This window comes from Aotus nancymaae, unplaced genomic scaffold, assembly GCF_030222135.1.
Source record: "Aotus nancymaae isolate 86718 unplaced genomic scaffold, 86718_ANA_hifiasm-v0.15.2.pri h1tg000008l, whole genome shotgun sequence".
Taxonomy (NCBI): domain Eukaryota; kingdom Metazoa; phylum Chordata; class Mammalia; order Primates; family Aotidae; genus Aotus; species Aotus nancymaae.
Genome location: NW_026988419.1, coordinates 42,912,472 through 42,924,810, shown reverse-complemented (window position 1 = coordinate 42,924,810; position 12,339 = coordinate 42,912,472). Strand labels below are relative to the sequence as shown.

The window sequence follows — 12,339 nt, the reverse complement described above, 5'->3', positions numbered from 1 at the left end:
AGTGCTACGATCAAGGACTTGAAAGACGCAGGGGCAGTGATTCCCACCACATCCCCTTTCAACGCTCCCATTTGGCCTGTGCAGAAGACAGCTGGATCTTGGAGAATGAAAGTGGATTGTTGTAAGCTTAACCAGGTGGTAACTCCAATTGCAGCTACTTTACCAGATGTGGTTTCATTGCTTGAGCAAATTAACACATTTCCTGTTGCCTGGTATGCAGCCACTGACTTGGCAAATGCCTTTTTCTCCATTCCTGTCTATAAGGCCCACCAGAAGCAATTTGCCTTCAGCTGGCAAGGCCAGCAACATACCTTTACTGTCCTACCTCAGGGGTATATCTACTCTCTGCTTTGTGTCATAACCTTATTTGGAGAGACCCTGATCACTTTTCACTTCTGCAAGATATCACACTGGCCCATTACATTGATGACATTATGCTGACTGGATCCAGTGAACAAGTAGCAGAAAACACACTGGACTTACTGGTGAGATATTTGTGTGCCAGAGGATGGGAAATAAATCCGACTAAAATTCAGGGACCTACTATCTCAGTAAAATTTCTAAGGGTCCAGTGGTGTGGGCCCTGTCAAGATACTACTTGAACTGCCTGTCAAGAACTGGGTGCTTTCTGACCCATCTAGCCATAACGTGGGTTGTGCACAGCAGCATTCCATCATCAAATGGCAGTGGTATATATGTGATCGGGTTTGAGCAGGTCCTGAAGGTACAAGTAAATTACATGAAGAAGTAGCTCAAATGTCCATGGTCTCCTCTCCTGCCACCCTGACTTCTCTCTCCCAGCCTGCACTGATGGCCTTATGGGGAATTCCCTATGATCAGTTGACAGAGGAAGAGAAGACTAGGACATGGTTCACAAAGGGTCTGCATGATATGCAGGCATCACCTGAAAGTGGGCAGTTGCAGCATGACAGCCCCTTTCTAGAACATCCCTGAAGGACAGTAGTGAAGGGAAATCTTCACAGAGGACAGAACCTTGAGCAGTGCACCTGGTTGTGCACTTTGCATGGAAGGAAAAATGGCCAGATGTGTGATTATATACTGATTCATGGGCCGTAGCCAATGGTTTGGCTGGATGGCCAGGGACTTCGAAGAAACATGATTGGAAAATTGGTGACAAATAAATTTGGGGAAGGGGTATGTAGATGGACCTCTATTGAGTGGTCAAAAACCATGAAGTTATTTGTATCTCATGTGAGTGCTCACCAAGGGATGACCTCAGCAGAGGAAGAGTTTAATAATCAAGTGGGTGGGATGACCCGTTCTGTGGACACCAATCAGTCACCTTCCCCAGCCAACCCTGTCATCACCTAATGGGCCCATGAACAAAGTGGCCATGATGGTAGGGATGGAGGTTATGTATGGGCTGAGCAACATGAACTTCCACTCATCAAGACTGACCTGGCTACAGCCACTGCTGAGTGCCCAATCTGCCAGCAGCAGAGACCAACACTGAGCCCTCGATATGGCACCATTCCTCAGGGTGATCAGCCAGCTACTTGGTGGCAGGTTGATTATAGTGAACCTCTTCCATCATGGAAAGAGCAGAGGTTTGCCCTCACTGGAACAGACACTTACTCCAGATATGGGTTTGCTTATCCTGCATGCAATTCTTCTGCCAAGACTACCATTCATGGACTCATGGAATACCTCATCCACTGTTATGATGTTCCACACAGCATTGCCTCTGACCAAGGCACTCACTTTATGGCTAAAGAAGTGAAGCACTGGGCTCATGCTCATGGAATACACTGGTCTATGTTCCCTATCATCATGAAGCAGCTGGACTGACAGAATGGTGGAATGCCTTAGTCACAATTATGTCAACTAGGTGACAATATTTTGCAGGGCTGGGACAAAGCTCTCCAGAAGGCTGTGTATGCTCTGAATCGGTGTCCAATATATGGTACTGTTTCTCCCATAGCCAGAATTCATGGGTCCAGGAATCAAGGGTAGAAGTGGAAGTGGTACCACTTACCATCACCCCTAGTGATCCACTAGCAAAATTTCTGCTTCCTGTTCCTGTGACGTTTCATTCTGCTGGCCTAGAAGTCTTAGTTCCAGAGGGAGGAATGCTGCCACCAGGAGACACAACAACGATTCCATTAAACTGGAAGTTAAGATTGGCACCTGGACACTTTGGGCTCCTCCTACCTTTAAGTCAACAGGCTAAGAAGGGAGTTACAGTTTTGGCTGGGGTGACTGACCCAGACTATCAAGATGAAATTAGTCTTTTACTCCACAACAGAGGTAAGGAAGAATATGCATGGAATAGAGGAGATCCATTAGGGTGTCTCTTAGTATTATCATGCCCTGTGATTAAGGTCAATGGGAAACTACAATAGCCCAATCCAGGCAGGACTACAAATGACCCAGACCCCTCAAGAATGAAAGGTTTGGGTCACTCCACCAGGCAAAAACCCACAATCTGCTGAGGTACTTGCTGAAGGCAAAGGGAATACAGAATGGATAGTAGAGAAATCATCAATACCAGCTACAACCATGTGACCAGCTGCAGAAATGGAGATTGTAATTGTCATGAGTATTTCCTCCGTCTTTTGCTAAAAACACGTTTGTGCATGTATATGCTTGTACTAAGCAAGTATCTTTATTTCCTTTTCTATTATGTAACATAAGATTCATTTCATATCAGCATGTAAGTACTGTTAACTGTATGAAATAGTATTTGGGTGGGGAACTGGTGCGTTTCTGGTTGTATGAAAAATAGCTCTATTTTGTCAGGCATAATTATGACCTTATTATTGTCTTTATTTGAAGATTATAGATGATCTCAGGAGATATGTATGGGTTCAAGTTGACCAGGGGTGGACCTGTGATGGTGAATACTGAGTGTCAACTTCACTGGATTGAAGGATATAAAGTATTGATCCTGGGTGTCTCTGTGAGGGTGCTGCCAAAAGAAATTAAACATTTGAGTCAGTGGGCTAGGGAAAGCAGATCCACCCTTCATCTGGTGAGCACAATCTAATCAGCTGTCAGCAAATATAAAGCAGACAGAAAAACGTGAAAAGGAGAGACTGGCCTAGCCTCCCAGCCTACATCTTTCTCTCATGCTGGATGCTTCCTGCCCTCTAACATCAGACTCCAAATTCTTCAGTTTTGAGACTCAAAATGGTTCTCCTTGCTCCTTGAGCTTGCAGACAGCCTACTGTGGGACCTTATGATCACAAAAGTTAATACTTAATAAACTCCCCTTTATATGCATATATATCTCCTATTAGTTCTTTCCCTCTAGACAACCCTGACTAATACACCAACTTAAAGTCAGATTCCTTGAAATACAAAATGATTATCTACATAAACATTCCTAGAAGTTGTTAATATTAACAGTCTACTTTTGTGAGTTAGGGAAATAAATGGCAGGTCTACTGCTCTAATTTATGCCTATCCTTGAAAGTTAATGAAAATTCTAACACTGAAGAAGATCCCATGGGACAAATTAACTTTGGATTTCCCCCTTAAGAATATAGTAAAAGGCCAGATGTGGTGGCTCACGCCTGTAATCCCAGCACTTTGGGAAGTGAGGTGGGTGGATCACTTGAACCCAGGAGTTCCAGACCACCCTGGCCAACTGGTGAAACCTTGTCTCTACAAAAAAATACAAAAAATTAGCCAGGCGTGGTGGCGCATGCCTGTAGTGCTAGCTACTCAGGAGGCTGAGGTGTGAAGATTGCTTGAGCCTGGGAGGTTGAGGCTGCAGTGAGTTATGATAGCACCATTGTACTCCAGCCTAGGCAACAGAGCAAGACTCTATCTCAAAACAACAACAACAACAAAATACAGTGACAATGGAGGAAATATTTTCACCTTTACAGGTAAGACTATTAAAATTTTTTCTCAGTATGTTTCCTGACAACTGAAATGTTATGATTACATCTAGAAATAGAAAAATATGGAATCATGATGTTGAGCCTAAAAATACACACACACACACACACACACACACACACACACACACACACACACATATATATGAAAAATACTGTCAGATAAAGACAAGCTAAAACGCTTTTTAAGTAAATCATACCTTTTCTTTGTCTAGAAGTCTGAAATACGCCAAGTTTCATAATCATACTAGAGGTCCAAGAATGTCAATACTTGGTATGCACACATTTATACAAAAATGGCTCTTCTGCTGTTAACAGTTGAGTTACGTGAAACACAGAAACACTACATAAGACTCAGCTATGGCAAAAGATGAAGTATCTTGTTTAAAAAGGATCACTTTTTAATTAAACCTCCTGCTTAGAAAGACCATATTAAGTAGAATTTATAGATCAATGTCACAATTGCAAATACATCATAAGATGACTATTCTCCAGTGACTCAGCCCTTCTAATGTAATTAAAATGTCCCTAAAATCCTCCTCCACAGGACAAGGAGGACTATTTGGAAATGAAGCATGCTTACAAAAGTCCTCTGTTACATTCAAAGGACATAAAACTAGTTTAGCTTTGCCCTCAACAACCAGCAGGTAGAAACAGCACTTGAATTTAGGTCAAGGTTAGTGGAACCGATTTCTGAAACTCACCTAAATTTGGGAAAAAGAAAACACAATGCATGGGCTATGTCACCACCAATGGAGCACTAATACCCCTTAGAGAGGCCTCCCTGTCACTGGACTTCACCATGTTCAGTCAAGGCAGAAAGGATCCCAGTATTACCTTCAACTGTTCTAGGGCAAAAGATGAACCATCCTGCTGTAAGTTTTCAATAATCTGTTCCACAGTATTGGCTGAAAAACAACTATAAACAAAGGAAATGTGATTTCACCAGTGTGCAAGTGATTTCCTGTTTCTAACATACTGATGAATTTGAACGTAGGCTTTCCCCTACCTCTATTTCAATAATTAAGAATTGTCTAATCTCTATAACAGGATGTAAAAAGATACAGAGCATTGCTTCCCTGGGTAAGCATTTGTAGCCTACCTTCACTAATACAAAATAAAACCTAAATTTTATTTTTTCTTTTGCATTTTTGCATCTATTATATTTCTAAGTAAAGAAATAATTCAACTACAAAAAGTAGATGCTTCTAAATAGTAGAGATGGTTGTCTTATTTTGTAATACTTTTCTTCCTGTTTCCCAAAGCCAGTCTGCCAATCTCTCAAATCATTGCACAAAACCTTTTTTGCTGATCAGCTTGATAAGACCTTCAGAGAAGATAAATTTAAAAAGATAAAAGTTAATTCAATTATTTTCCAGCTTCTCTTCCCCACTTAAGAAAACAGTTATTTTGCACTAACATGAATTTGAATCACTGCACAAAATCTTTTTGCTGGTCAGCTTGGTAAGATCTTCAGAGAAGATGAATTTACAAAGATAAAAGTTAATTCAATTATTATTTTCTAGCTGCTCTACCCCACTTTAAAAACAGATACTCTGCACTAAGATGAATTATCATGGTAGATTACTTAATATAATGAATTTATTTCCCCCAGTAAGAAGAAGCTACTTTCAAAGGTAAGTGAAAAACGCCCTATGCTGGCAGGGCGTGGTGACTCACGCCCATAATCCCAACACTTTGGGAGGCCAAGGTGGGTGGATCATCTGAGGTCAGGAGTTGGAGACCAGCCTGGCCAACATGGCCAAACCCTGTCCCTACTAAAAATACAAATGTTAGCCAGGTATGGTGGCAGGCACCTGTAGTCCCAGCTACTCAGGAGGCTGAGGCAGGAGAACTGCTTGAACCTGGGGTAGGGAGTCGGGGGGCCTCAAAGGTTGCAGTGAGCCGAGATCTCACCACTGCATTCCAGCCTGGGGGACAGAGCAAGACTGTCTCAAAAAAAAAAAAAAAAAAAAAGAAAGCTCTATGCTATCTCAGAATTCAGTGCACTATCAAACACAAGGTAATTCTAATGGTAATTCTAATGTTAGCAAGTTTATTTTAATATGGTCTTTCCAAAGGAATATATAACTGAGATCTATTTTTAAGTACCTGTTAATTTTGTCCATGTGTTCCTCAAGTGTAAAAGACTTGTCTCGATCAATCTTACACTGTTTGAAAAGAAAAATCTTTTAATAAATTTGAACACAATATTTTAATCCTTAAAAATTCATCATATTTAATGATACATTTTGTGAAAGATTGTCACTTATTCCTTTCAAATTACATCTAACAGTCTCATAAATAACTACTACCGTATGATCAAAATTCAGACAGCATACAGAACTCTAGCTCTTAAAAGCATCAATGGCAAAAATGTTCTAATATTTTTATTTAGATGTATAAATATTTGTAATCACTAATACATTTGACACATTATCATTAAAATGTATCTGTGAAGTTAAGGATTGTAAGGGACCTGAAAGGTCAACCTGCCCAAATTTTCATACTAGCGAGAAATTCCCACCACATGCCTAGTATCTCTGCAGCTCTGACCTTCAGAGAAAGAAAACAGCACCTCAAGGAAGAGCTCACAAATGCTGGAACTGAATAATTAGGTTTCTGTTGTGGTTTTAATTCTGGAACAAAAACCAATTCTAGCATGTTTATAGTTGTGGTTAATTTCTTTCACCTTAACCATTTGCCACATGATGCGGTTTTAGGTCCCCTCACGATCCGGGTCCCTCTTATGGAAAAGTTCCAATTTTTCAAAGTCATTCTTCAACTATGGGGCACATATCTTAGCTGCAGGTGTGGCTGGCTCATAGCAAAGTACAAGAGGGCTCTGCATGACCTTGATTGCTTCGGGTATACTTTTCTTAACTGGACTAACTCTGAGTTAGTGTTAAGACAGGCCTATGATAACAGCTGATTCACACTAAGTTCCAATTAAAGAAGACTTTTCTGTTTTTTAAACCTGTGCCATTGTAGGCTGTGTTTCTCCTATTCTGCACTTTTGAATTTAGTACTTTGGGTTAAAACACAAGATTTGAACATATCTTTATTAAATTTCACGTTGTTACTATTGACCAGATCACTCTAAACTCCAAGAGTTTTTTTTCATCCATATTCTTTTTCCTTATTTTTCTTAGCTCTAAATCAACTTGATCAAAATGCTATCAATGGTCTCCAAATCACTTGAGAAAAGTACTGAGTAAGTCTTAGATGACTTCCCTACAGACTAACACCTATACATTTAGTAGAACTCTTTAATAAGGCCTTTAAACCCCCACCAACCATAATGCATCCCATATTTACTCAATTCAACGATAGGAGACTATCAAATGCTCTGATAAAAACAAGTGAAATCCTCATGTGCTCTGTATTCATATTCTGTGTACCAAGTACTCAGCCCTGCCAATCTGTACTTATGTTCTCCAGTTCTGGGTAATGTTTTCAGTACTATTTCTCTAAATATTTCCTTCCTTCTATCTTCTCTATTGTGAATTCCTAATAATTAGATTTTAGACCTAATGCAATAACATCTCTAATTTTCCATTCTCTCCTTTTTCTGTTTCATTATCCTTTTCTGTTAGTTTTCCTCAACCATAGACTTTAATCTGTTGTGGGATTTTTACTCCCCATTTTATTATTTTTAAAATTTTACAGGCATAACCACTACCAAGATCAGCCAGTAGCCATCAACATCTAGGCAAGACCCTTCACTAGTAAAACGATTATGACTAACTGAAATTCAGATGATCATTAGTATTTTTAGCTAATTATTTAATAATTATAAATAAGATATGTACTTGTGTTTAGATATGATGTTCTTGCACACTTAATAGACTAAAGTATAGCGTAAAAACTTTTATGAGCACTGGAAAACAAAAACATCCACGTGACTAGCTTTATTGCCATGGTCTGGAACCAAACTCAGATTATCTCTAAGCCATGCCTATATTATTCTTTGAATTACCTTTATAGTATCCATTGTTGTTTCATAGGTAAAATATTTTCCTCTTATCTCAAGATGATAGTTATAGATTGGTGTTTGTTTTTTCAAGTTTCCTTCTTGCACTGTCTGCTTCCTTCCAGTGCCTTTGTTGTTTGTTTTGGCCTCGGAATATTTGTTTTTCTATGCAAAGCACTAAAATTAGGAAGCTTTGTGTCTAATGTCAATTGCAGTTATGGGATTCTCAACTGTATGATACATTATAAGATGATCAGTCAGATGCGTTTTTAAGACATGTCAATGTCTATGGGTTTTTTTTCTTCCAATGTATTGCTTAGCAGTGGGGTGGGATGCAGCTGTTCTGCAAGTCAACTAAGGAAAAGGGACAGAGGTCTTCCAATTTACTTATATCTCATCTCTTTTCAGTACAGTACTTCGCTTATCTCTACCCTCAGCTAGACCTGCCTGATTTAGTTTCTCTAAGGAGTCAGTCTATACTCTTCTGCCAGGTTCTGGAAGACAGCTACTCTTAGTTGTACAAGATTTGTGGAGGGGCTGGGCACAGTGCTCACGCCTGCAATCTCAGCACTATGGAAAGCCAAGGAGGGCAGATCATTTGAGATCAGAAGTTAGATACCAGCCTGGCCAACACAGTAAAACCCTGTCTCTACTAAAACACAAAAATTAGCCAGGCATGATGGCACATCTCTGTAAGCCCAGCTACTCGAGAGGCTGAGGCACCATCGCTTGAACCTGGGAGGTGGAGGTTGCAGTGAGCCGAGATCGTGCCACTGCACTCCAGCCTGGATGACAGAGTGAGACTCTGTCTCAAAAAAAAAAAAAAAAAATGTATAACTTCTTTTTATAACTTATAAGAAATCTTCCTTTTCTTCTGCCCCATTCTATATTCTAGTCTTCAGAGGGACCTGGTCCCATTATAAGGGTCTACAATAAAGCAAGAATCAGCTGACTTCTTATTGGCTTTCAGAGTTCTTTGGTTTAAGTTAGCAGCACTCATCCTTCTGATTTCAAGCTTCCAAAATACTAACACCTCATGTCTGCCACTGTCTCCTCTTCTGTTCTACTTGTCTTTGTGAGTTTATGCCTTTTTTATTCATTTATTATAATTTTGAATGGTGTTTTAGGAGGCAACATGTATGCAATCATGTTTATGTAGAAACTATGTAGTGTTTTTAAAGATTCTCAGCTCTTACATGAAAATTTAAGTCACACAACATAAGGAATCAAAAATAAATGCTGCAATATACTTTATTAAATATAAATAAATGTCAAGAGTTTACAGCTCCACAAATAGTGTTAACATTGAACACCTATTACAGAAATGCCAAAACCCTTGCAAAGAATGATAACAAGGCTATGCACCGAAGTTAACCAGCAGTGGCAACACAGCTATGCAACTGCACAGGAAAGAAGTCATCTTGTTAACTGGCTATAACAACTGTGAAGCACTGATTCTTCTATCATGCTTTAAGGAAATAAATCCTTAGTACATTTATTTATATTTACAAACTATAATATTTACCAACTGCTAATTTTTTAATTACTTCTCCTCCCCATGAATTAAAACCTGAGGTTAAAAGTATTAACAAGATTACCTCTGTATGGTAATTTTCTAAGACAGCTGCAACATCTTCTTTTGAAGGAGATTTCAAGGCTAACAAATCTTCCTCTAACATGCCCAACTAAAGGAGAGAAAAAAAAGGAAAGATCTGAGATCCAATAGAAACACAGAAAGCTTTATAAAAATCTCTTCTTTTTTAGAATCCTTGTCTTTAAATTATGATGCTCTTTCTTCAGCTGATTCACTGAAAGAAATTTTGACTGAAGTTGAATAAACAGGTATTCCCACACAGCAAATGTAGCCTTCAAAGGAAGGGATAAAGATGGAAGAAATTAAGGAGGAGATACAGAAACATTTATCTTTGTTTCTCTTAGTCTATTGAGCACTTGCAACCAAAGACCTACATTATAAATTTTATTTTTAATTAATTTTAACAAAAATTGCCACAAATGATTAGTGGCTACCATAGTCAATACACAACACTGTAATATAGCTTCACTTATTTCTCCATCTAATCCCTCACTTAATCTATCCTACCTTGAGCCAAATAAGACTTTTTACTGTTCCCAAAATATAGTTAATGGTTTCTTGCCCCTGTGGTTTCATTAAATGTTTCCTTTACCTGACAATATCTTTTCCTGATATATTCACCTTAAGGCCAGCTGTACTGCAACCTTTACAAAAAAGCTTCTAGTCCTTTCTTACAGGTAAGCTCTTCCTCCTTTGAATTCTTTGAGTATTTTCTCTGTACTATCTTTACACTTACCACACTTTACAACTCTGCCAGATGAGAAAAATGGTTATTTATCTTTTTACCCACTTCTAATCCCACCCCCAAAGTATAGTCCTCCTTTTTGTATCCTCTACAGGCCCTGAGAATGCATCTACTCACTGCAGATATTAGTACTGAATACACTGACAAAGAAAGAAACAGGTTATACATCAGGTCTCTCTCTTATACTAAACTAAATTCCACTGTAATCAAGGGTGTCCCTTCCAGACAGGATAATCGCATGCCCATGTTTGCTTCCTGTTATAGCTCAAGGGAAGCAAGAGACAGCTGCCTGCTCAACGTGACAGAGGATACCCACAACACAGAGAAAGATCTGAATCTTCAGCCAAACATGACAGAAAACCCTCATAACAGTGTACAGAGACAACCTTCAATTCTGCATACTTCATACATTTTACATAATCTGTAACAGTGTGAGAAATGAGACCAAAGTTCATCGACATAAAAATTTCCACAGCCAATTTATAAAGTTTGTGAAGAGAATTCTATTAGTGACCAAATAGTACGTTTTAATGCTATCCAGCTGTTCTACTTCAATGGCCAAAGAGTATGTGTGACACTAAATCATCATCATTTGTAAAAAGTCCTTAGGGGGACTCACATTCTAGGCCAACTGTCAATATAATCTCTGGTATCATTATCCAAAACTGAAGAAAGTTATAGATATGAGGATAAAACGGACCATCCTCTGTAATATAAAAGAGACTCTCAATGAAAAATCTGGTCACCTCTAAAAATATAAAACTGCATTATAAATATTAATAATAGTAAGATATTGAGTGTTTACTATATGTCAGTTACTGGGCTAAGCATGTAACATAATATTTTCTAATTTAATTTTTATAGCTTTCCTTCCTCTATACAAAAACACCCTTCCCTTAAGACCAGATATTTATCTGATGACCATGTGCTTCCTAGGAAGCTGACTTTACCCCACAGATCCAAGAATAGAGCGTGCATTACTTAGATAAGCCAGTTGGTACATTCTACCTACCCATATGGTTCAAGAATGAGATAAGCCAGTCTAGTCAGAATGAACTAAGCCAGGTGAAGCAAATACATCCTAAGTCTCTTGCTGGGTAATCTGGGGCAAAACTACCTTGAATTGGGTCTTCTGTCACATGTAACACAAGGAGTTTCAACTATTATTGTAATAGTGTCATCTCCATTCTGCATATGGGGAAGCGGTGAGGCAAAAGAGGCTAAATTCCAGTTAAGATTTAAACTCAGACTATCTATATACTCTTTGCCACTAAATTATCCTGTGCTGAGAAATTGGCCATACTAGTTTTTAAAAAAAAAAAAAAAAAAAAGCAAAGATAACATGTGTTCCTTGTAACAGATATGTTTTTAAAAAGTCAAATGCAATTATTTTCAATGTACTAGGGAAATTCATAACCAAAATAAGCCTTCAAAATGTCCTCATAAAATAAAAGCCTATCTTTTTATAAATAAATTTAATTTGTACATATTAGACTTTCTTAAGGTAGGCATGACTTTTTTTTTTTTTTAACAGATTCTAATTGTTCATTTAAAAATACTCACTGAAGGTTCTAGCTCTGAATCCAGGTATCATTATCTCCAGTTTGCATATGAGGAAACAGAAGTAGAGCGCTTATGCAATTTTTCCAAGGTAACACAGCTATAAGCTAATAGGTCCAGGACTCACACCATGATTCCACCAAAAGTCTGTGGATCTCAATTACCCACTGTACTTTCCCACACACTATTTTGTGTTGTTATTCCAACATTAAAAAATGCAAACATCCAAAAAAAGTACCTTTTCAGAATCTACAAAGTGTGTAGCAATTCCTGTTTTGTACACATCTCTTCCTTTTAGTCTGAATCCTGTTAATGCCAGGAAATAACCAAGTTTTCCTTGAAGTCTTGGCAAGAAATAACCTCCGCCCACATCAGGGAACAGTCCTGTAATTAAATGTAACAAAAAGAGACAATGGTGATTCAAATGAAAAAGACAAATATAACCTCTTTGCTGTAGATCACACAATCACACAATCATTTCTCTCTGGAGCTTGAATCTACAGTACAAATATTATTAAACTAAATACTGTGCAGAGCAATCAGTATCACAAAAGACTTTCTATAAACTGTGTTAACTTGGGTATTTTTCAAAACTTTCATG

General features: G+C 38.4%; 1 protein-coding gene across 2 annotated transcripts in view; it reads right to left on the bottom strand.

The window, feature by feature from the left end:
• The window catches only part of HIBCH (3-hydroxyisobutyryl-CoA hydrolase), a 103,034-nt gene that overhangs the window by 21,371 nt on the left and 69,324 nt on the right, over positions 1-12,339 (bottom strand). For both annotated transcript variants that reach the window (XM_021672015.2, XM_064373237.1), the window contains exons 8-11: positions 11,977-12,122; positions 9,438-9,524; positions 5,979-6,037; positions 4,704-4,785 (exon numbers count right to left, since the gene is read on the bottom strand). In XM_021672015.2, coding sequence (XP_021527690.2) covers positions 4,704-4,785; positions 5,979-6,037; positions 9,438-9,524; positions 11,977-12,122 — 374 coding nt within the window. The remainder of the gene's footprint in view (positions 1-4,703; positions 4,786-5,978; positions 6,038-9,437; positions 9,525-11,976; positions 12,123-12,339) is intronic.